Source organism: Castor canadensis, chromosome 13 (genome assembly GCF_047511655.1).
Source record: "Castor canadensis chromosome 13, mCasCan1.hap1v2, whole genome shotgun sequence".
NCBI classification, from domain to species: Eukaryota; Metazoa; Chordata; class Mammalia; order Rodentia; family Castoridae; genus Castor; species Castor canadensis.
The window spans coordinates 35,972,238-35,997,026 of NC_133398.1; the positions used below are offsets into that span (position 1 = coordinate 35,972,238).

A 24,789-nucleotide genomic window follows, 5' to 3' on the forward strand; every position below is an offset into this window, starting at 1 on the left:
GGAGGCTTCTCAGTCGACTCAAGCTGCGCATTTCTCATACCGAAGCTTGCATGGACAGACTGCACGATGAATGAGTTGCCAGAAACACAATCACTGCCACCTGCGGGTGTAGGAACAGACCCACCGGCTGACAGCGACTATTCAGACTTAGGTCCCAGCCCCACCGACCACAAACTGCCGGAAGCCGAAATCCCTGACCGGGCTGGGGATTGGATACGAAGCCGGAAGCGGAAGTCGAACACAGGAAGTGGTGTTTGGTGGCGCCCGCGATGGCTGAAGCTGTGTCGGTTGTGGCTGACTCTCCCGCGGGCGGCAGGGCACGGGCGGCGCGCACTGTGTTAGATCAGGTGGTTCTCCCGGGTGAGGAGCTGCTGCTGCCGGAACAGGAGGACGTAGAAGGTCCTGGTGTTGCAGGGGAGCGACCGTTGCGCCTGAATGTTGGGACGCGCTCCCGATTGCGGGTAGTGTGCGGCCCTGGCTTGCGGCGCTGCGGGGACCGCCTGCTGGTTACCAAGTGTGGTCGCCTCCGTCACAAGGAGCCCGGCAGCGGCAGCGGTGGTGGCGTTTACTGGGTGGATTCGCAACAGAAGCGGGTGAGCTGGAACTTTGGCGGGGCGACAGTGAAAGTGGTATTCCGGCCCTGGGATAGTTATGCCGCGGGTTCCGTGAGAACTTCGTGGGGCTTCCTTTGTTAAGAGTACCCCAGAGACATCGTAGTCTTGTGCCCGCCTCGCCTCTTCTTTAGAGGAACCACGAATAATAGAAACATAGCTGAGAAGGGCGACCAGGAAAGAAAGGCGTCTTCAAAACCCCAAATGTCAGGAAGCAGCAGTCCCAGAAGGTAGAACCATTAACGAGTAGAAATCATGGGGAGTTAAATTTCTCGTAGAGTAGTACGAATTTTCATATAAGAAAAACAGTCTTACAATGGAATGGGTTTCCTTGGCTCTAAGGATCCCTGTGCCACAGAAGTTAGGGACTTCTGAAAAATGCTGAAGAGGTATGAGATACCGTCTGAAACTAAATGATTATTAGAAGCTGCAGAGCTACACCCAGGAGCACCCACTTGTAGTCCCAGCGATTGGGGAGGCTGAAGCGTGAGTATCGCTTAAACCCAGGAGTTGGAGAGCAGCCTGAGCAGCACAGACAAGACTTGCTAAAGATATGTTGTCATTTATGGCTGTTCTCTCATTCTATTTTCTTTTGTAGTATGTACCTGTGAAAGGAGACCATGTGATTGGCATAGTGACCGCTAAATCTGGAGACATATTCAAAGTTGATGTTGGAGGGAGTGAGCCAGCTTCTTTGTCTTACTTGGCATTTGAAGGTGCAACTAAAAGAAATAGACCAAACGTGCAGGTAATGATAGGAGCCTTTGGTTTCAACAGTAAGAATAATATCCATTCCCCTGAGCAGTCAGCTATTCAGAAGGGGAAGCATGAACTGTTCTTCTAGTCTCCCGGATCATCTTCAGGCATCTGCTTAATGGCTCCAGGTTCCAAGAGTTAGATATGCTCCACCTCTAGGACCAGGGCTTCATAGTTATTTTACATTTACTATATTGGCTCTTGGGATATTTTCTCTCTAATGAGTTGAAAGGTTATATTTGTTATGTCCATATCCACTGCACAAATAGGCTTGGGGGGAGGGACAAATGCTGTGCATTGTCATTATGCATTACCAGCCATCTGGCCATCAAAATTGTAGATCTTTGAAGCTGACAGAGGAGTGATCTTGTTACCACATGTTTTCAATTTGGGCTTTTCGGGTAGTATAGCTGTATTCTTCCTGTCTATCCAAGCCAGATTTTTTTTGCCCCCTTTTATTCACCTCTTATGGGTCTTTAGTAATTTAATCATTTTTTTTTTTTTTTGGTGGGACTGGGGCTTGAACTCAGAGCTTCATTAGCTAGGTTTCCTTTTTGTGCTTCCCATGTAGCTGGGATGACAGGTGTGAGCCCCCATGCCCAGCTATTGTTTGAGATGGAGTCTTGTGAAAATTTTGCACATGCTGGCCTAGAACTGGGATCTTCCTGATCTCCATCTCCCCAGTAGCTAAGATTATAGGCATAAGCCACCAGCCCAGCCATGATCTTTATGTCCATCCTAGCAAGTTGTAGGCATTACCTCCCTTTGACAGTACTCAGTCAAGGATCTCTTCATTAACACCTCTGCTTCCATACTTTTACCTCCCCATATGGGCTTTTGAGAGCTGATGTCCTCATACTCACATAATTCCTTTCTCAAAAGAGAGTGAGTGGGGGGGGGGTGGAGACAAAAGATTCTTCAAAACCTACTGAATTCCTTCATACTACATTCCAAGGGTTTTCCGTCATTCATAATTATGTCCTTCATATAGCCATGCTTATACCACACCAAACACCACTGAATTCAATTTCTTGCCCTTGTACCTTTGCTCTGGCTGTTCCTGTCCTTCTCGGCCTGTGGAACACATGCTCATCCTTTGAGGCCCAGGCTAAACAGGGTCACCTCTGTAAAGTCATCCTTAATCACTGCTTTTCTTATATTTTTCCTCTAGTACTTAACTGGTTTTAGCTTGAATGGAGTTTGTGTTCATATGTTTATTCCCACTGCCCTCTGCAAGACCAAATGCTTCAGAAGGCATGAAGTGGTTTTTGTTCTTCTGTAGTTCATATAGTCACCAGTAAACAGTAGGTACTTAATAAATGTTTTGTTAAATGAACCGAAAAATTCACTTTCCATTTCCTTAGTTTCATAATTTTGAAGTTCAACTGTATAGTTTTTTGGGGGTGTTTTTGGTGGTACTGGGGTTTGAACTCAGGGCTTTGTGCTTACAAAGCAGGCACTCTACTGCTAGAGCCACACCTCCAGTCCTCAACTGTAGTTTTAAAGTAAATCTTCCATGAAGAGTTACCATGAATTACTGTCATTTTACTTTGAATAATTTGCATGCCAGGAGTTCCCTTCCTCTGACCAGATGTGTAATTTGCTAGAGTAGCACTGATAGAATATTCTATAATGATGGTATATATCTGCACTGACTAATGGTAGTCACTAGTTACATGTAGCTTTTGAGCACTTTAAATGTGGCTAATGTAAGTAAGGAACAGCATTTTAAATATCTAATTTTGATTTTAAATACACTTTTACATGTGAGTACTGACTGCCAGATTGGACAGTACAATCTTAGAAGGTATTCTTAGGGCTTGAGATAGTTCCTAGCATGAGGATTTCCTGGTGAGTGAAGGAAGGGTTACATGTATTAATTTTGTGGTCTTCAAGACTCAAGCCCAAAGTAGTCAGTTCTTTAGCCACAGAACTGTTCGTGTCTGGCATTGCTGCCTATGGGAAAGGCCAATAGCAGTACCTACAGAATGATTTGCTGAAAGGAAATGAGTATATATATTTTTTTAATATCTTGTAGGTTGGAGATCTCATCTATGGCCAGTTTGTAGTTGCTAATAAAGATATGGAACCAGAAATGGTCTGTATTGACAGCTGTGGGCGAGCCAATGGAATGGGAGTGATTGGACAGGACGGTCTGCTTTTTAAAGTGACTTTGGGCTTGATTAGAAAGTAAGTACTGATGTCAAGTTAGTAAGTACTAGCTTGCCTGCCTTCTTGTATAATTACTATACCTACCTGGAAGGCTGATGAATTTGGGTTCATTAACATCTGAATTTCTCTTCAAAGCTAAAAGTCAGTTTCTATTTTAGCATATCTGTAAACTCATAAATTTAGTTCTGCCCCTTCTTAATGTAAATATGTCAAATTCAGATGTATTTGGTGTGTAGTTTTTGTCCTATTTTTTTCTTCTCTCCCAGGCCTGCTGTTCCTTGTAACTGACAGATGAAAACTGGCCTTTCTCCCATTCTAAGTCACTTGAAATCAGATGCAATCTGCACTTGTACAAAATTATCAAATTTCTCTAATGGCCAAATGCAGTTGGCTAATGTGATCAAGTTTATGTAGACATTTACAGAACGGTTCCTGCTACTCTGTCTTGGTTGATTCAGTAGTTCTCACTGAGGCAGATTCTGTTAGATGTTTAGACCGTTTTACCTACCTAAAGCTGTGTCATATTGAGTGGCTTTGCTGCTACAGCCACTGAATTCCAGAGGCGGCGTCTAGGTTTCTCCTTACTGCCTATTCTGCAGATTTGGAGATTAAGTTTGGGACATTAGAAAAACATGTTATTAACTGAGCAGCACCTTTCTGTTTCAAAGATGCTTTTATCCAAGTACTGAATTTAATACCAGAGACTAATTTACATGGTCAAGAAAGTAAGTTTAAGATGTTTTCTTAGCACCCCAGCTAATAAAAAAGCTGTGATTCTGAAGTCTAGAATTAAGGTGTTCTAATAATCTTAGGAAGAACTTTGTACATTTATAGTTTATGCAAAGTTGGTTACATAGGAAGTTATATTTCTTTGTAAGGGTAGCCCACCATTGTGACCTCTAGTACACCTTTGAAAGTAGAAAGCCTCTTGGTGACACATGCCAGTAGTCCCAGTTACTCAGGGAGCTGAGGCAAGAGGTTCTTGAACCCAGGAGTTTGAGAGCAGCTTGGGCAACATAGGGAGAAGTCATCTCAAAAACAAGCGAGAGGGCAGTGAATGTCATCATAGGCTGTTTTTGAAATGATGCAGATAGGGCTTTGAGTAGCTACAGAGAACTGTCCAGAAAAGAAATGTAATGGAAAGCCAGAACACACCCTGCCACTTCTTAAATTTCATTTTCTTTCCTCTTCCCCACCAGGCTATTAGCTCCAGATTGTGAAATCATACAGGAAGTGGGAAAGCTCTATCCACTGGAGATTGTGTTTGGAATGAATGGAAGAATATGGGTTAAGGCAAAAACCATTCAGCAGACTTTAATTTTGGCAAACATTTTAGAAGCATGTGAAAACATGACAACAGATCAAAGGAAACAAATCTTTGCCAGATTGGCAGAAAGCTGATAGTGTGGACTTCTTTAATGGGTTGAGCCAAGAGACTAGGTTTCCTGGGGAAACTTTTTTCAGGTGATCCTCTTCTTAGTAGATCTTAAGAAGACAAGATGTGAATAGACATATTGTCTTATTAGAATCCAATAAAATATTTTTATAAGAAAGTTGCTGGTTTCCACTCATGCTTTTGTGGGTAAAACATCATAAAATTATGGTGTATTTTTTGTTCTATACAATAAACTTCACAAAAAAGTTACTATTTTTAACTCCTTTGGTTTTGTTAGAGCACAGCTTCTATAGTGAGTTGGAAGTCAGCATTAAATTACTTCCTGATTTAACAGTAAATCTTATTCACCAGAGGAAATGTTGAGTGCATTTAAAGTATAATGAAGCAAATAAAAGTTACCTGTAATCCCATTAATCAGTGGAAGAGTATAGTCTACCTAATAATCACGTTTACCATGTAGCAAGTTTTACTCCAAGTGTTTTTACATGGATTAACTTCATTTTTACTCCCAGTAACCATGGAAGATACTGATCCACATAGTTGAAATTGACACACAGAATTTAACTTGGCTCACATCCTCAACCACTGTATGTGTATATGTTTTTTAAATTGGAATTAGTTTATCTTATATGTTACTTTGTAATATACTTTGTCCATTTCTTTCGCGATTATTAAAAATTCAGTAGTTCCAGAGTATTTCATTTTCATATTAGAGGGTTATATGGAATACTCAGTTTTTAAAATTTTATGTAAATAACAATATGAGGATTTCTGAATCCATTGAAGGATTCAAGGGGGGACATTCTAGGCAAAGGGAACAGTTTCATCTTGACATAGCTGGGAACCAGAAGCCTAACAAAAAAACACCTCCTCATGGTTTTGGATAAGTGGGAGAGGCTTAGGTTTGAGTTGGGTGATCTGCTGTATTAAGCAAAGTGTTTACTAGTAAACATGAAGATTGGCAGATGATAAAAGTTCAGTGGTTCTGGGTCACAGATCTCTTATGAATGATGGATCTCCTATGAATGATGGCCTACCTGTAGATAATCCATGTTAGATGAGACTATCTCCTTCATTCAACATGTTGATAGTGACCAAAAAGCACTATGTGCTTGTAAAGATGTTTTCTGTGGCCTGGTATCTTACTAATAAAAACACACTGATAACAATTTATCAAGTGGTCAGTTACCAAGGATTTAAATGGTAAAGGGGATGGAGTAGAGCAAAGAAGTAACCTTTTGGTTTCTTTGACATATAGAATACATTTTCTGAATTTGCTTTCAGCTTAATCAGCAACTGGCAAGAATAACTGAAGGACACAAGGAGATAAATTTGTGTAATAAGAAGTCAATTATCTAACACGACTGAATTTCAGATTGGAGCATACTTTCTGTTTTCAACTTAGATTTATCAGTACTATATTTTTGCTTTTCAATTTGGTCTGTTAATTATGTGTAGAATGACCCAAGTTTGTATGAGGCTCAGAAAGATATGAAGTTATTCACAAATTGGAAGAGAGAAGCCCTCCATGTCCATAACTAGAAGAAGGAGAACAGGGTGAGAGCCACAGGAGGAAACAAAGTGCTCTGGAGGCTAAAAGAAGGCCAGGCCAGGCTTGGCTGATACTGCAAAGGTTATGTGCAGCATATTTCTGAGCTGGGGGAAAAAATCAGCATGTTCAAATAGGCTGGAGAAAGATACAATTTTATGCCAGATTAGTGAAAGTTAAGTTCCTGATATATCAATTATTTAATCTCTAAAAGTAGTTCTTTCACAAATAGAAATAGATGTACAAAAGATGAATGAACATATTCAAAGCCTTGTAATTTTAGGGCTAATTTCTTTGTTAGGTAAACTTTTTTTTTTTTGTAGTAACATTTCTTGGGGCACTTCCTGTGAACCAGGCACGGTGGGTGATACAAAAGCATAAAATGTGGTTCCTGTCATTGATAGCTAATACTATGAAGACCCAAAATGTCAACGAAAGGCAAGTGTGTGCCACTGCCACCCTTTGCCCTGTTCTTTGGTCAAGAGACCGCCAGCACTTTGTATCATGCAGCTGCAATCTTGGGCTGGCTATCACTCCACTGAATTCCGAAGAACATAACCTTTTCCCGAAGAAACTCCTTTCTTCAGTGCTTCAGGCCAGTTATGAGTCTCAAAGTAGGTAGACAGGATATCAAATACTGTTAGAGGATAAACAGAAAATACAATGACCATTGACAGGAAAAGAACTAGTAAATGATTAAAGAGGAAAAGGGTGTCTGTAATATTTCACTGAACAAATGTCTTTTGCTTCACAAAAGCTCTATCTTGGGAGGACAGAGGGAAGGACATAACCCTGCCTGCTCACAAGGATCTCACCTTGCACTGACAGAGGCCTGTGAATGGGCAATGCTGCAACACAAAGGAACATATTTCCAAAGGGCTCTCTGTGAGAGGGAGCAAGCCAGCTAACATGCTCCTGGCACTGGATCCTGAAGAGCAAACAGAAGTCACTGGCTAATGAGGTGTTGAAGGTAGGGCATTCTAGGCAAAGGGAGCAATTTCAACTATTTTTAACATAGTTGGGGACCACAAGGAAAATGCAGAATGCCTCTCAGTGGCCAGAATACATGCCACAAAATGCATGTAATAAATTCCAGGCATATCAGTCACAGGAGACTAGGTCAGGCGTACTTAAACACAACACAAGCAGCTCCAGAAGTAGTGCACAGTGGCTGTGGGCCATGTAAACAGTACCTTGATTGATAGCTAATATCTCTGAGTGGAAGTTTTTCCCATTTTGGCACCTGACCATGTATTCTTGGATTGGCAAGCGGGCTGTCTTGACAGAGTATGCCTGGGCCTTCTGAAATGTCACCTTCTGTAAATTAAGTTAAATGTTTTTCTTATAAAAATTACACAAATATACATTCATTACAATATGCATATTAAACTATGAGAATCCCCATTTATCACTACCCCAAGTTTCCATACATAATCATAGTTAAAAGATACACATATTAAAAATAAGTAGCCAATGGCAGAACAGAAGGAACTGGAGATAATTAAGAATAGTTGTTCTAAGTGAGAAATGGCTTGTGTGGCAACACCTCAACTTTGGGGGGCCATTTATCTACAAGCCTCCCCTCACTACCACTTATAATAAGGAAATAAGAAAAAGAGGCACAACTGCAGCCACAATTGGCCTCAAAGAGCTTAAGGAGTCTAACCAATCAGAGAGCATGCTTGGCCCTCAGACTCAATTCTGAAGACTTGGTGTTTTAGGCTCAGGCAATTGGTAGCAGCAAATTAAAGAAGAGAGAGTCAGATTCAAGAAAGGCATGCAATAGCCAGGTGCCAGTGGCTCATGCCTGTAATCCTAGCTACTCAGGAAGCAGAGATCAGGAGGAATGCAGTTCGAAGCCAGCCCAGGCAAATAGTTCATGAGACCCTATCTCGAAAACACCCATCACAAATATAGGGCTGGTGGAGTGGCTTAAGGTGTAGGCCCTGAGTTCAAGCCTTAGTACTGCAAAAAAAAAAAAAAAAATGTACACAGTAAGCAAAAAGACAGCATTAAGATGTGAGAACTGAGCCCAATCAAAGGGAAGGACTCAAATGTAAAAAGGAGTCACAAGAATTCAAAAAGTCCAATAATCTGAGGCCAATGAGGGTCAGAGTAAAACTGATGACTCTTCAAAAGACATTCATAAATTGTAAGCAGCACAGACTTCAGTATTAAAAAGTTTAGATCATTAGGATGATTAGTACACTTGGGTTGAAAAGGAGCCTCAACAGTGCTAACTATTCCACTGTTCCTCTCACCACTAATCCAGTGTTTGTCCATCCTTTCTGACCTCTTGTCTAAGTGGCCATCTGCCCTCTAAATGGATAACCACTGTGACAGAAGTTCATGCATCCTGGGATGGAACAATCCACTCTGACTTGATGGTAGCAGTTGGTAGGAAATGCCCTGAGACTTCCACTTCTATTACCCCAGGGTTACACTAAGCAAGTAACATCTGTGGTCCTTCCACGAGATAGCCACCCTTGAAGGCGGTGATCATGCCTCTATGAATGCTTTTGTCTCTGGACTGACAGCCTCAGTCTGTCAACTCTTTCTTCTTTTTTTCTGTGGTACTAGAGCTTGAACTCAGAGCCTACACTTTGAGCCACACTCCACAGCTCTTTCATGTGAAGTTTTTTTTTGAAATAGGGTCTCATGAACTATTTGCGAGGGCTGGCTTTGAACTGTGATCCTCCTGATCTCTGCCTCCTGAGTAGTCACGATTACAGGTGTGAGCCACCGGCACCTGGCCTGTCAACAATATTTTGACTGACATAGTTTTGAGTCTCTTCATCATTCAGGTCAACCTCTTCTTAACTTGTTCTAGCTTATCAATGTCCTTTCATTTATGGTCCCCCATAACTGACTGGCCACCATAAGCATACTCTAACCAACAAGACTAGTTGAAGGACAACTAGCATCTTTTTTGTTCTGACATTGGGTTACCTGCCTCTTAGACTCACATGAAGCACAATTCTAAGACAGAACTTCCAAAAATATTTTAAGTGACACAATTCAGATAAGGGAATGGCTACTAAAAAAGATTTCACTGAAGGGTAACACTCCTTTGCATAGATAGCTATCATATGTTTGCTTAAAAAAAAAAAAGAAAGAAAGAAAAAGCCTTGGGCTGGGGTTGTGGCTCAAGTGGTAGAGCACCTACTAGCAGATGTGAGGCCCCAAGTTCAAACCCCAGTACTGCCAAAATAAATAAATAAAAAGTCTTACTCCTTTACAAGCACCTTAGTATAGAATTCAATGTTAGTAGAAGACTTGAATACTATCCCAGAAATCTTACATTTTCTGTTTTCTTCACATTTAAAGATAAAATTAGTGTCCTTGAAGAAATACTGTTCGTAGCATAGTTTTGTGAAAAAGCCAAAATCTCCATAAAAAGCCAAGAGGTTTTGACATCTTTGTGCCAGTTATTTTTCAGTTGGTGAAGAGATAAAAGAGGACAGTGTGTTAAAGCTGCAAATCTATAGGTCTTATGCTGCTCACTCACCCCTACCCCCCGGACTTTACTGACTCAAAAAAGGCACTGTTTGCCTGCTGCAGGAGGATGGTGACAAGTCAGGTGAGTGGTAATCCTGGCTCTGCAATAAAGTTCTCTTCCCTCTCCCAACTATTTATTTTTGACTATTTCAAACCTGGAAATAGCTGAAGGAATAATACAACTAATACTTATTTCTGTCATCAATATACACCAGTTAACATTGTATCCATTTTGCATTTCTCTGTATATAAATACATGTTTTATTGAATCATTTGAAAGTAAGCTACAGACATCGCAACACTTCATCACTAAATACTTAAGCATGTATCTAAGAACAATGACATTCTCCTATGTTAACATGACACCCTATTCACTTCTAAGAAACTCATCAGTAATTCCATAAAATCACTAATACACAGTCTCAGCAGGTGTGGTAGTACATGCCCTTGTGTGATCACAGAATATATCAAGAATACATAAGAAAACTGAACAGTAGTTGCCTTTGTGAGGGGAGGGGAGTACAAGGATGGGAGGCAGATGTACTTCTCACTATACACCTTTTTGTACATGTTACCTATTATATCATTAATCAACTTAATAGCTATGCAGTATATGTAAATTAGTAAATATAAACAAAGAAAATAATCTCAGCAAATATTTGCATAATAGAAACTAAATTTAAAACTTCAACGACATTCCAATTTTTCCAATATGAAACTCCAACTCAACAAAAGAAATCTGAACAATCCCATTGAGTTTGAAGTTTTGGAATAATACTATGTTAGCAGGAGAAGTTATCCTAAGAAGGAGCAAACTAGTCTCTCACTAAGGACAAAGTGCTTGAAGGAATGTTGAATCAATGCTTGCTTGTTCAAGATCAGAGTTATCCTTGCAGAACTGGGAGAAAAGGAAGAAGCTCAAGAATGTCTAGGTATGTAGTTAGTGAACACTACCTATCCCAATTGCTGATTCTTGCTCCTGTCAAGCTCAAGACTGTTAACACTGCTGCTAAGAGTGACTTCCCCAGGCAGAAGGGTCACACTAGTTAAAACTGGCTCTTTCTTCCTGTTCCCTTGGAGTTCCTAGGCACTTTGAGAAAGATAATGACAGGGCAAGTGCCTCTTCCAAAATACAGATGCTGGAGCTAAAACATATACTCACTTTCTGAATGCTTTCATCCACAAGTCCACCAAGGATGTAAACTTTGTTTAGATCAATATCTTCGAGAGCTAATGAAAAAAATGAAGGCCACTGAAATCAAACCTGCTTTATAATTTCTAAATCCAAACAAAGCAAAAGGAAATAAATATATATATATATTTTTTAGGGGAGAGTGTGAACGCAGTCCCCCACCACCACAAATTATGCAGTCGAATTTCCCACATTTGGGGAAATCGCAGGGGTCAGCACATCCAGAGTGCAATGAATAAGCGTCGCCCTGGGAAAACCCCTTCGTGATCATGGTATCTCCCCTGCCAGGTAAGTATAGGAAATAAATATTAACAGAAGTTAAAATCTAATAAATAGAAAACAAAAATATAATAGACTTGCTCAATAAGACCAGCAGTTAATTCTCTGAAAAGACTAATAAAATAGATAATCGGATGGCATATCTAATCAAGAAGAAAAGGTGGTGGGCCTAAGTCAATGTTAGATTTGAATATTATGTGAAATGGATGATTTTCCAGGGAAAAAAAATGTATATACATTGTTCCAAAAAGGCAGTGGTAGAGTCTGAACAGGGAAACTGGAATGCCTGGCAGGACACAAGGTCCAACTGATGATGGCACCCTAAATCTGTGCAGCAGTGTGCAAAGCATCCATTGAAGAATCTGCCTGTAAGAGCAACGCAGTTCATGTTCATCTTCCCCACTTGGATACTCCTTGAGTGGCTTAACAAATTCTGTCACAAGGAACAATGAAACAAAAGGCTAAGAACAAAGTACTACAGTAATCCATGCAGTAATGTACATACCATGTTCTGAATCAGGAGTCAGGTACACAAGGGTTTCCAGAGGAAATAAACTAAAGCAGTCTTCTTCTGTCATGTCTAGCTGGAAAATGCAAAGGATCCAATATGGTAGGAATGCAGTGAAAACATAGCCCACAATTCAACCGCTAGTTACTGGACATCTAGTTTCTGTCAGGCATGGCTCTGGGTGTATACAGAAGCTGCACATCTGACAGCTGCTTCTCAGAAAGTGCTTGCTTGGGGACAGGAAAGTAGTAGAACACACATTTAAACCTATGAAATGAGATACAAAGTGACATGGGGCTCTCAGAGGGACAGGGAACATGCACATGACTATAGGTGAGGGAGTAACACCACCAGGGACAACTTTCTGGTGAGGTAAGAATGACACACACGAAAGAATTGAAAACAAAAGAAATCACCCAAGAAAAGAGGAAGAAAGGAAACTGAGGGAACCTCATAGCCCTGGAAGTTGGTCTGTTTGGCTTACATGAAGGAATAATAAGAAATTAAAGAGAAGTGAAGCTGGAAATGGCTGAACTACAGAGAAGACAGCTAAAACACTAATAGCAACACAGTCACCTGTGCAGCACCACACAGCACACCCCTTTACTCATGGCCCCTGTGGGCCTCCTAGGGAAGGCTACAATTGGTCAGTCCCAGTTACACAGTGCAAACACTAAGGCATTTTTAGTGACATTTCTTAGAAACAGATCTGGATTCCTATTGGCATTAACTATTAACATTTACGAAAGCCTAGGAAAGAGGTGAAAAGTTCCTTAGTACTTCCTAAAACTCATCTTAAATCTACACTACTTCTAAAAACATTCTTTCTCTTCTTCCAAAAACGGTATTTCCAAAATATACTATAAAGGTGATAAGTTACAGTCCTAGATATTGGTAGTATTAGTTGGCCAATGCAGTGAAAGAAAAAGAACACAATTTAAATGTAAGAACTAATGAAAGGTTCTTATTTTTTTCAGATTGCAATAGTGAAAAGATACAATTTATACACACACACGCATACATTACAGTTGCCTCAGTAGTCTTGGGGCTGGTGGAGTGGCTCAAGTAGTTGAGCACCTGCCTAGCAAGCATGAGGCTCTGAGTTCAAATTCCAGTACCGCCAAAAAAAGAAAAAAGGTTAAAATGGCATAGTCTTAGCATTTAAGCTATGCATACCCACCAGTATACTTTAAGTCATCTCTAGATTACTTATAATACCTACTACAATGGAAATGCTGCGTAAATAATTCTTATACTGTATCATTTAGGGAATAATGACAAGAAAAACATAGTTTATATATGTTCAGTACAGATATATTTTTCTCCCAAGTATTTTCAAAACATGGTTGCATTTGTGGATGCAGAACTCAGAAATACAGAGTACCAGTTATATATCAAAATATGAAAAAAATTTAAAAATTACTATTACCTCATAAGTATTTTATTTTTGAGGTACTGGGGTTTGAATTAAGGGCCTCACACTTGCTAGCAGGTGCTGTACCACTCCACCAGTGCTGTTTTGTGTTGTTTTTTTTCAAGATAGGATCTCACAAACTATTTGCCTGGGCTGGCTTTGAACTGTGATCCTCCTGATCTCTGCCTCCTAAGTAGTTAGGATTACAGGCATGAGCCACCAGTGCCCAGCCCAGTTAAGTATTTTTTAGATATTTTAAATAGCATGCAAAAGGATGCTTACCACGTAAGTAGAGAATCCATCATTCATCCTCAAACATTCTTCATAGAGGGGACTGTCAGTTGTGAATCCAGTGAGGCAGATCCAAAAGGGCTTGTCAGCTTTTTTGTTTGAACCATACAACCTTCGGATCTGTCCAGCCAGTCTACTCAATTCCTTCAAAGAAACAGTACAACTCAGGGTGGAAGCATGTCAACTCAAGCTAAACACAGTATCAGCCTATGTTTGCACAATACTCTAGAAAGTATCATGAAGCTGGTGGAGTAGCTCAAGTGGTAGAGTGCCTGCCTAGCAAGCATGAAGCCCTGAGTACCACCAGAAAAAAAAAAAAAAGTATTGTGAACTAGGATGGCCCCTTCTATTCCAGGAATGAGCACATGTGTATTATACCCTATGACACTACACCATACAGATCAAAGATAAGGATACTAGCCCAGAAATAGTAAGCGGAAAGACTCCCTCCAGCTGTCCCTGCTGTTGTATACTTAAGAACATATAAATGGTTACTTCAGCTTTCATCTAAAAATTTAGCATGTGATATTTACTATTTTAAGCTATTAAGAGGTTAAATTACCAAAATTTTTATACTCCATTTGGCACTTTTCCCCTAACTTCAAGAGATGTCATAGGATTGGAAATTTTAATTTTCCTCCCCGATTCTAGAAGGTTGTTTTACAATTTACCCTAATTTGTTCAGTAGAGAAAAAAAAGGCTTTGAATTAATCTGATATCTCAATCAATATAAACAGCAGAAAATTCCTTGTCTGCCTTTTCAGAGAGCTATAGTTTCCACCTAAGAACTCCAGACTGATTTTCCTAGTTCCTCTGAAAAATGTGTAAACACTAGTGCATATAACAGGGAAGTCTGAAATAAAGAGATTTGTTTAAAGTCTACCTACTATGGTGTACGGCCTAAAACTGAGGCCTAATATTATGTGTTACTTGACTTTTGGTGAAACTGAGAGGACCTCTAATGGCCCAATTCACATGAAACAGAATTCAACAAAGTGTGTGATCCTGTTCAATAGGGCTTCTCAAACTCAGCACTGTTGATATGCTAGTCAGGATGGTTCTGTAGTACATAGTTGTTCCGTGCATTGTAGGATGTTTGGCCTCCACCCCCAGGCACCAGTATCCCTCCTTCTTTCAAAATGTCTCTAGACATTGCCACCTTCACTTTAGGGTTTTGGTTTTTCCTGCATGTATTTTTTTTCCTGGTTTTTATGTAGTTGTGATTAATAGGTTAATTCATTGATTTGCCAATCAATTCATAAAAATCATGGGGTTTTTTTGGCAATGATGGGGTTTGAACACTTGCCAGACAGGTATTTTATACCTTGAACCATGTCCCCAACCCCTTTTTGCTTTTATCATTTTTTGGATAGGATCTTGTGTTTTTGTCTGGTCCCAGACTACAATCCTCATACCTACATCTTCCTGCATAGTTGGGATGACAGGCACAAGTCACCACACTCAGCTTATTTATTGTGATGGGGGTCTCGCTTTATGTTGGGAATGGCCTTGAATTGTGATCTTCCTTATTTCTGCCTCCCAAGTAGCTAGTATTAAAGTTAAAGGCTTTTTTTTTTTTTTGAAACAGGGTCCCGCTGTATTATCCAGGCTGGCCTTGAACCTTGAACTCCTAGGCTCAAGCCATCCTCCCATCTTAGCCTGCCAAGTGTACATATGTGTGTGTGTGTGTGTGGTTTTCAATAGAAGCACATCTGTACTTCCTGGCCTTAGGATAGGAAAACATGCACAATAATGTCACCAGGGTGTAGAAATATCCCAGATTCTCATCAAGAATCTCATTTACTTCCTGGGCCCCCTCTGTAGCTTCAGGGTAAGAAACCTACCACACAATCCCACAACTCTGCCACTCCTTCCCTACCCAACTTTGGCTGTTTGTCCCCCTGTCACTGCCTGGCCTTCAGTTCAAGCTCTTTGCTGGGTCTGCAGGGCATCCCATCCACTCTGTGGAAAGCAAACACTACCCTTCCATCAAAGCCCAGCAGTGGGCTTTCCCTGGGCCTCTTCTCCCTCGTAGCCCATCTCTGTCTGGCCCACGCCCTCTGGCAACAGCAGTCTGGCTCTTGTCACTAGCTAATCTATTCCGCATGGAAAAATTTCTCCATCCACCACATCAATTCCTAGAAAGCAGAGCCAACTAACACTAGGAAGTCACTTTCACTTCAACAGTCTCCACTACCCAGTCCAGCCTTGTGCCAGGCACCTAGCTGTTTTCAATTCCCCTTGCCTTAAATGTGGCATTCAACCTTTGCCACAGAGGCTTCCCTTCCCACCTGGTTTGCTAGACTCTTCCCAGCACCCCCTTTCTCGCCACTTAAAATCCTCCCAGACTCAGCTCCTGAAAAACTTTACTAAGAGGATAAGGCATAGTTCTTGCTTATCCCTGGGTAGTGGGTTTCAGTTTCCACAGCCTATGGAATCATCCAAACAAGCCAACCATATCCTGTGGCAACCAAGGGGCAACTCACTCTCTTCATACTGCAAAGCCCACATCCCACTGTCCCTGGTGGTTCATTCTGTCCTCAAGTACAACCCCGCATGGCCTTGTATGGTGTGAAGCACCCTCCTCCCTAGGCTACAAGCTTCGGTCAACCTCATCTGTCCAATACCAGGTGGCATGTATGCAGCCATCCCCAGGACCTATTCACCAATGGGAACAATGAGAAATGATTAAAATACATACACTGCAAGAAGACCCTTTGCCAGGTAACATTCCCCTGACTCCACCAATATGCTACCAGGCAAATACTCCTCTCCCCAGCAAAAGGACAAAGATTTAGTCTCTGGAGAACTGAATCTGAAAGGTTCCATCCAGACAGGGGATAAACCCTATGAACAGAGAGGCAAAGGTGGTGAGCTCAAAACAGTAGACGAAGTAAAATTTGCCAAATAAACCTAGGAATGTATATTCCCTTCCACATTTTTCCCAACAGCCATCTTGGAACTTAGCAGCCCAGTGTAGAAAGCCAAACACTTCTTCTGGATTACTAAAGAACCACAGAAGCTGGTGGTGGTCATTCTCTTCGAGGAGGCTGAGCCCTTTCTGGGCTTCCCTCAGGTCAGCAGGAATTCCAGGCTTAGTGGATGTTCTACCTTCTTTGACATGTGGTGGGTCATACTCAAATCGATACACAGTCTTGGTCCTGAGTGTTTGGCCTCCGAAAGTTTCTCTTTGGTTAAGGCTTTCAGAAAACGTTTGCTATGCTGGGGGCGGATACCTATGGCAGAAATATAAAAAAGGAATGAGTGCGAAAATGGGAGAACAGAGTTCTGTACAAAACAAATTTCTTCATCTTTGCATATAAAGAGAAACTTGAGATCCATTACCTTGAATATGTATAGCAGAGAGGTGAGGAGTGTGGGCTCTGAGGCACACCACTGGGTTTAAATTCAACTTCAGTTTGTTCATTTATTAACTGAATGGTGGGCATGTTATTTAATTTTTCTGAATCTCTGACTCTTCTCCTACAAAATGGATACCTACCCTTTAAGGTAATCCATGCAAAATTCTTAGAACTGAACTTAGCAAATAGCACTGAATGTTAGCTGTTGCTGGTATTTCTTTTATCTCTGAGCTTATAAAGACACAAGCCCACTGAAAAATTTATATTTAAAAGGCACGCTTAAATTTTTCTTTCGTTGATACTACAATTCCCAATAAAATCAGATGGATAATGGATCCTTCTTTCTTGAACATAAAGATGAACATAATGATGATCAGTAATCTCATTTATTATTACCTGGATTTTCTGCACGATTGGCTTTTCTTCTTTCTTTTTCTTGCTTTCTTTTGCACTTCTTTGCTGCAATTATCTTTTGCCAGTGTCTCTGTTTTCTCTGGACATTTTTCTTATCCAGAAAACAAAATTGTTTGAGAACTTCATAAACACCAAAAAGGAAAATGAATGCTAGCAACAGTTACTTAATTATTTGTTTCTCATTTACACATAAAGTTAGAGGAGAAAAAAAGATTTTCGTCTTAAAAACAAACCTAGACTGGACTGTGTTTAGATAAACTACAGCTTTGGAAAAGATATGTGACTTGCTCAAAGTCACAGTAAATTCATTGGCGACAGGGCCTCCAGCAGATTTTAGATTTCCTGACTCTTCTGAGGTATATCAAAAAGAATTTTTGAACTTTATTTTTCCTATGATTCAAATGAAACTGAAACCTTAACCAGTTAGCAAGAAATTAATTCACCACTCAGAATACTCAAAACTCATTCTCAGTCTCTTTCCATTACTAGTATCCACCCTTAGAGCAGGGCTCTCTGGGACATCCCATGACTGAAAGCCCACTGCACTCACCGAGCACCATGTCTCACTGTCTATGGGGAGTGTCTCTCCCTCTTGGCGCTCATATTCCACATCCATCTGCAGAAGCTGGAAGCTTTCAGAGAGTCCATCTTCACTTCTGTCCTCTATGACACCTTCTTGCTCCAGCGGCACTGGTGACTCTGTTCCCTGACCGACCCCTTCCAGTTCCCAGTTCATGGGCTTAGTCTTCTGTCCTTTCAACCAGAGTGGAAGGAAAAAGGCACAATTATGTGAGATACATTATTTCACTAACACGGCTAATTTCCTGTATCTAAAAGACAAATAGTACTTGTTAGTGATGGTACACCAGGGTGTAAAATACTGACACAAGTGTGTTATTGAACTGACAAAAACACACATCTTCCAGCAAAAAAACAGTTTATTAGTAAGGGGACCAGACATACCTCTTGGAGGACAAGCAGGATTCCTGACATCTCCAAGTAATTAGTACTTACCCATTGCTAGGGTGTCATAAATAGCCAAATTATTTATTATGTCTTTTGAAACACAATGTTTGATTATTTTTCAAATAGTTTACTTTCAAATCAGAGTCTCAGCAAATATTTATTGAGCATCTACTATATATTCCTTTTTTTTTCTTGTACTCCAGAAATACTCAAAATTGGGCCAAATTTTAGTTGTTTTTGGATGAACGTACTTAAATTACAGCTTCTCAGGGAAAAATAAGCCATTTTAGGATTTATCCACATTCTCCAGCTTGCCACTTTTGAGTGGTGGGACAACAGCCAAAACATTTAACTCTGTCACAGACTCCCTCCATGATTTGGAATAAGCTACCTGACAGAACTGCTGCAAGGACCAGACGCGTTTAATTTACTTGATAGAAAATAAGTACTCCTGAAACACTGGCTGTTATTGCTACCGTTCCTGCATTGTTCTTTTGTTTTTTCTATAAAGGTAAGTCTTCTGAGCAGTTCTGGATATTCACCACACATCACTGTATATATGTAACCACCAGATATATTCCTGAAGACAGCCAAGTAAATTACCTTCTAGATTCTCAAAATTAGAAATTCATATATATTTGCTTGGCTAAAGTTTAGTTGTACTTAGATATCCTTGTTTTATTTTATTTATTGATTGATTGATTTTTGCGGTACTGGGGTTTGAACTCAGGGTCTACACCTTGAGCCACTCTACCAGTTCTTTTTTTTTGTGTGATGGATTTTTTAGAGATAAGGTTTTGTGAACTATTTGCCAGGGCTGGCTTCAAACCACAATCCTGCTGATCTCTGCCTCCTGATTACCTAGGATTACAGGCTTGAGCCACCCATGCCCAGAAGATATCCTTATTTTAACAGTCAGTACAAATTATTTTGGTGGGGGGTACTGTTGGGCTTTGAACTCAAGGTGCCACGCATGCTGAGTAATCAGTTAAACAAGAATTCCTTTTTTTTTTCCCAGTACTTCGAATTGAACCCAGGCCTTTGCACATACTAGGCAAGCACTCTACCACTGAGCTACATTCCCCCATTCCTTGGTTTTTATGAGACAGTGTCTCTGTATGTAACCCAGCTGTGCTTGAACTCTTGATCCTCCTGCCTCAGACATGCACCGTTACACCCAGCTGTAAATAAATATATTTATTTATTGATTTTATCATAAAGTAAATGGCATACACAAAATTAGTGTACGTAATATTTCCAGAGAAATGAGGAACATTTCAGAAGTACTGTACTATTCATGTACAACCAGCAATGTTGATTATAAATATCCTTTTTAACAAAAGACATCCAGACAACTGTACTTCCTTCAGATGACTAAACACAACTTAAGACAGTCAGTAGTCACTGTTTTCTACATTTAAGCATTCAAAAAAAACCAACCTTTAAGATAAACTGGACCAATAACTGACAGCCTCATTTTACTAAAATGAGAAAACAATTTGTTAAAAGAATACTAGAGCTGGGGTATAGCTCAGTGGCAGAGCACTTGCCTAGCATTCGTCAGGTTCTAGGTTCAAAACCCCAGTTCCATAAAAATAAATAAATAGAGTGGTGATTTTTAACAGCCAGGTGATCTTTTCCTGCTTTGAACTTCATGGAATTTTGTACTCTTACCTGTGTTTGATCCTTCATTTAGTCAGTCAATATTCCTGCAGCTTTTCCTATGTGACCAACCCTGTTGGGGAGTGAATGGGAGGCAATGGATGCCTATGTCTCTTTGGAGGAAATATAGCTAAGAAGGAAAAAAAAAGAGAACTATGACAGAAGTAGTTTGAGGGACTGTAGAGTTTTTCATGGATTTGCTTACAAAGTTGAAAAGCCTCGGGTGATATTTTTTCCTTCTATCAAATTGAATGCCTTTGAAGGACCTTGCAAACAGCAGTGTTTGTTGCAATGGAGCTGAATCGTAAGCACTATCCCGCCCATTTGCTTTCTTTTACCTCCTTGGACTTTGTGCCTCCCTAAGTCCCAAAAGTCCCTGAGGATGTTTCAGACCAGGAAATTGGAATGTAGTAATCTTTCAAATTAAATAAAAACAATACCAACCACTACTCAGAGTCTCTTATAGGGCAGACTGGGCACTCCTGACGGCAGGAACCACCTCCCTTTCATCTTTGTGTCTTTGGTGATCAGCGTAAGGCCTGGCACAAAATGGGTTGCCACCTAGGGATCCTCAGACAGCAAAGGTGAGGTTGGGCAGCATGAAGCACCGATCTGATGAACCTAGGTGAAACATTATGCCCAGATTTAGCGTTTCACTTCTTTATTCAAAAATCTTTTCTAAAGCTGAGCATGGTGGTGCCTTCCTATAATTCCAGAACTCAGGAAGCTGAAGCAGGAAGATGGCTGAGTTCAGGACCAGCCCAGGATACATAGTCATTCTAAACCACAACGACAACAAAAAGTCTTTCCTGAGCCTTACTACATCATTCGACGAAGTTCCTAAGCGCCTAACATAGTAATGGTACAGGCTGGGGATCTGGAGATGACATTCATTCTGCCTTCATGGAGTTCCAAGGATCAGACTCAGCTTTGCGCGACAGCTGGCCTGCTTGTTTCTCATGTGGTAATAAATCCTTCCAAGAAAGAAAGGATAAAGAATTTACCTGCACAATTCCAGTACTGGTACTGAGCCTCACAAAATAGGAGCATCCTAAATGTTTGATAGTCAGATCACTCTTCTGTTTAGAACCTTCCAACACTCTCCACTTCACTTACCCAGATGGTTAAGGTCTCCCTCCTCCGTCAGTTTTCCTCTGCACTCTGGTCTACTTACTGTTCCCCAAACATATCAAAGATAATCCCATCCCAGGGTCTTTGCGTTTGCTGGCTCCCCTCCTCCCGCACTAGAACACCTGGACCCCAGGTTCCGCCTGGCCGGTAGGTTGCAATGTCAATGGAAGAAGGCAGAGGGCGCAAGGAAAAGACGGGGTAGAGCGGCCTTTCCGGCGTCCATCCCCACGCGGCCACTGACCCTAGAGCGCCAGGTCAGCCCCCGACCCCTCCCAGCTTACCTGTTCCCTCCGACTCTCTGTTCCCTCCGCCTTGCGCAGCCGCAGCAGCGCGATCTGGCATCGCCTCAGACCACTTCCGCTTCCGGATCACCTCCAGAAGCACTATGGGAATTGTAGTTTTCAGCCAGGGCCAGAACGCAGACTGTAGCTCCTGGTCTTGCGTGTTGCGGCTCAGCTTGCAGCAGTTCTGGCGGCATCAGTTTCTTTATCTGTTAGTTGATGATTACAATCTTAGCCCTTTGCTGACCTCAGGTGACCAGGCGCTTTGTTGCTGACAAGGGCTGGACATTGCAAAACCGGGTGAAATCAAGTTTTGAACCAGCATCATCTCTCAGTACGGGGCCCTGACTCTCCCCCAGTATCCCCCACACTACCAGGGCGCAGGTGCACACACAGCCCCTCCCTCTGCTACCTGGCTATCTAGACTCACAACAGAGATATATGCCCGAAGTTTGACAGGCAAGGGGTCTAGCCTCTGATCACTCTCCCTCCTTCATCTCCTTTCACGTGTCAAGGGGAAACTGAGGCTCAGAGACACAAAGTGACTTGCCCAAGTCGAGTCTTGATAAAAACTCTCGGCCACTCTTCCCTTCACCCCTGCCGCTCTGGGGTAGGGTCTTACCCTGTCAGAGAGACCCTACCATGAATAAGCCTGAAATGTCTCTTAAGAAACCAAAGCCGGATAGATTCCTCCTTGGTCCACTCTTTCTCTTCTGGACTTTGTACAGATCCTTCCAATCCTTGCTTCCATCTGATTCTTAAATGTTAACTCAAAAACTCTTTTCTCCCATAAAACTTTTTCTAAAACCCACCCTACTGGCTCTTCTCTGTTCAGAAGCTGACCCAGGCTTTCCATAGCTTCAGAGCAGCTTGCAAAGTGGCTCAGATGACTTTCAGTGACTCTTTCAGGGTTGAGCTCACATCATACCTGCCGGTTGCTGTACCTCCCACTCAGCCACACTGAATACCCTCCCCACCCCCATGCCACAGAATTCCTTCACCACTGAATGAGCTCACAGTCACTCTCCCATGGAAAGATAAGGCCTGGCTGGTCTTACTGCTCCCTATCCTGGTCTTGAAATGCCTCAAGCACACCAAGGGCCTCTGAACATACTATTCCCGTTCCTCTCATGTTTTCTTGGCTGGCTCTTATTCTTTAGGCTTCACCTTAAACATTCCTTCTTTAGAAAGGTTTTTTTCTGATTATGCTAGGTAAGACTGGCTCATCTTATCTCTGTTTTGGCATCTTTGTTTTCTAAAATCACCTTTTGGCCAGTAATGTACTTTTTTCTGTCTTTCCTAATAATTATAAGTTCCTTGAGAAGACTGTCTGGCATGTTCGTGGTTGTATTCCCAATGCCACTGCATGGTAAATATTTGCTGACAGAATAAATGATTTTTCTCCTTTCTTGACCTCTAAATCCCAAATAGGGCCTGACTCAATAAATTCTTCTTGACATACTAGTTCTAATTAATGCTGCCCCCTACAGGAAGCCTTTCCTGATTTCTTCTACCACTTCTTAGGCCAAAATGACTTCTCTCCTTAGAGGTCTCATAGCACCTTCTCTTGTCTCCTTGGTGGACCTGAGCACACCGTGCCTTGTATTTTCAGTCTCTATCTCTAGGTTTCATCTAACCTCCACCAGAAACTCTTGAAAATGTCATTCTCATCCAATTTTGTGGTGGTACTGGGGTCTGAACTCAGGGTTTCACTCTTGCTGAAACCCTTTACCATGTGAGCCACACCTCCAGCCCTTTTTGCTCTGATTATTTTTCAAATAGGGTCTCAGTTTTGCCCAGACTGGTAAAAAGTTTCCTGCAGAAGCTGGGATGACAGGCAGGTGTCACCATGCCCAGCTTTTTTTCTGTTGACCTGGGATCTAGTGAATTTTTTTGCCTGGGCTAGCCTGGAATTACAATCCTCCCAATCTCAGCCTTCCGAGTAGCTAGGATTACAGGTGTGAGCTACTGCACCTGGATCATTCTCACCCAATTATTTACATCCATAATCCTGCACCATCTGGCCTGGGTGTACTATAAATGTTTGTTGAAAGAAATTAATTAGACGATGCAATAGTGGGCTGGAAAAGGAAGAAAGGGTACAAGTATCAGGTTTTTAAGTCAATAAACAATTGACTCTTGCATTATGGAGTCAGTAGTCTTATCCTTCTTATCTTGTGTAGGGAGCTGTGTGTCTCGAAGAAAGTGCCAGTCGGGGAAAGTTCCCCTGCACTTTGGCTTCTCTGCAAGCAATGAGGAAATTCCCACCACTTCTGGAACTTAGCTCTCCTTATGGGAACTGTAGATAAAATAGACCAGCCCTGTGCAATAGCAACCCAAGAAAGGTCATGGGTTTGAAGGGAGGCAAAGAAAGCAAAGAAAGAAACAAGCATTATGGAGTGTCTGAGCTGGAGGTTTCCGTCTTCTTCCTGCCTTCAATGACTTCTATGTATTGCTCACAGAAATGCAGACTATGTCTTATATAACAACCCTTAGAGTACTGGTCATGTTACAAATATATCTAAGCGAGCTAAATACGGCAGCTGGCATATTGTGGGTCCTAATTAAATGGAGACTTTTGTCAGCTGAAGAAACTGGGGTCCAGAACAGTGCCTATGTTAGCTCAGGCCACAGCTAGGAGTCCAGTCCCAACTGAGTGAAGTCCTGAGCTGCTTCTCTAAACTTGTGAACTTGTAGGTTGTATTTATATAAATAACTTATTTCGCTCTTCGTAGCTTTCTACTGCAAAAGTTCCATGTCCTGTTTAATATTATGCAATCTGAAAAGTTTTGGTGCTCTATTGTTCCTACTTTTTTGTTGTTGTCGGAACTGGGGTTTGAACTCAGGGCCTCACGCTTGCTAGGCAGGCACTCTACCACTTGAGCCACTCCACTAGCCCTTATTGTTCCTATTGTTCATTGCCATGAAATCACTTCAAATATGTGTTAAAGAGACTTATTTAAACTTCATTCAAAGTATTCTGTGAAAAGAAACAGTCTTCTAAGAAAATAAATATTTTCCTAGCACAAGCACAGCTACTAGTTCCTAGTTGACAGGTAACTGGTAATGGGAATGGGTGGGTTGGTTTTTTTTCTCTTCGCCCAATTATTGCTTTCCTTCTGAGTGGTGAAAGCCTAAATATGCAACTAACACCCTCATCCTTGTTCCTGAGGGGAGGACTCAGCTCTGCAGAAGGGGCAGCATTTAGTTCACAACTGATCAGGAACACCAGAGGGACAAAGGGACTCCTTTGATGACCTCTAATAGCCCAAGGTGAGCCATTAAACCATCTTTAGCCAGATGGAGA

General features: G+C 41.4%; 2 protein-coding genes and 1 non-coding gene across 15 annotated transcripts; 1 reads left to right on the forward strand and 2 right to left on the reverse strand.

The window, feature by feature from the left end:
- The first annotated feature begins 222 nt into the window (after positions 1 to 222).
- Positions 223 to 5,092, forward strand: Exosc3 (exosome component 3). 2 transcript variants are annotated; one of them, XM_020158195.2, is made up of 4 exons: positions 233 to 593; positions 1,210 to 1,359; positions 3,406 to 3,557; positions 4,739 to 5,092. In XM_020158195.2, the coding sequence occupies exons 1-4, from the start codon at positions 270 to 272 to the stop codon at positions 4,938 to 4,940; spliced, it is 828 nt and encodes a 275-aa protein (XP_020013784.1). In that variant the 5' UTR covers positions 233 to 269; the 3' UTR covers positions 4,941 to 5,092. The 2 variants fall into 2 exon arrangements, with proteins under 2 accessions (XP_020013785.1, XP_020013784.1); XM_020158196.2 differs by lacking the exon at positions 3,406 to 3,557 and having other exon boundaries at positions 223 to 593; positions 4,739 to 4,876.
- On the reverse strand, positions 4,828 to 21,576 carry Trmt10b (tRNA methyltransferase 10B). Of its 12 annotated transcripts, none has more exons than XM_020158189.2 (12): positions 21,483 to 21,576; positions 20,515 to 20,691; positions 20,083 to 20,143; positions 17,993 to 18,190; positions 17,425 to 17,533; positions 16,778 to 16,902; positions 13,658 to 13,810; positions 11,959 to 12,037; positions 11,145 to 11,212; positions 7,678 to 7,801; positions 7,300 to 7,412; positions 4,828 to 7,121 (listed from the first exon to the last, which is right to left on the reverse strand). In XM_020158189.2, the coding sequence occupies exons 3-12, from the start codon at positions 20,098 to 20,100 to the stop codon at positions 7,068 to 7,070; spliced, it is 1,041 nt and encodes a 346-aa protein (XP_020013778.1). In that variant the 5' UTR covers positions 20,101 to 20,143; positions 20,515 to 20,691; positions 21,483 to 21,576; the 3' UTR covers positions 4,828 to 7,067. The 12 variants fall into 12 exon arrangements, with proteins under 12 accessions (XP_020013778.1, XP_020013779.1, XP_020013776.1 ...); XM_020158190.2 differs by having other exon boundaries at positions 17,993 to 18,195; XM_020158187.2 differs by having other exon boundaries at positions 20,083 to 20,200.
- Positions 11,308 to 11,470, reverse strand: LOC141415838 (U1 spliceosomal RNA). The gene has a single exon (XR_012440794.1). It is a non-coding gene; the product is annotated as a U1 spliceosomal RNA (small nuclear RNA).
- Positions 21,577 to 24,789: the final 3,213 nt, after the last annotated feature.

Coding starts and splice junctions, on each gene's coding strand:
- Exosc3 (XM_020158195.2), top strand. CDS start 270: ATGGCTGAAGCTGTGTCGGTTGTGGCTGACTCTCCCGCGGGCGGCAGG. Junction 1,360..3,405: donor GAAATAGACCAAACGTGCAG/GTAATGATAGGA, acceptor AATATCTTGTAG/GTTGGAGATCTCATCTATGG. Junction 3,558..4,738: donor ACTTTGGGCTTGATTAGAAA/GTAAGTACTGAT, acceptor CTTCCCCACCAG/GCTATTAGCTCCAGATTGTG.
- Trmt10b (XM_020158189.2), bottom strand. Junction 17,534..17,992: donor ACAGTGAGACATGGTGCTCG/GTGAGTGCAGTG, acceptor TTTCTGGATAAG/AAAAATGTCCAGAGAAAACA. Junction 11,213..11,958: donor GACTCCTGATTCAGAACATG/GTATGTACATTA, acceptor TTTTTTCATTAG/CTCTCGAAGATATTGATCTA.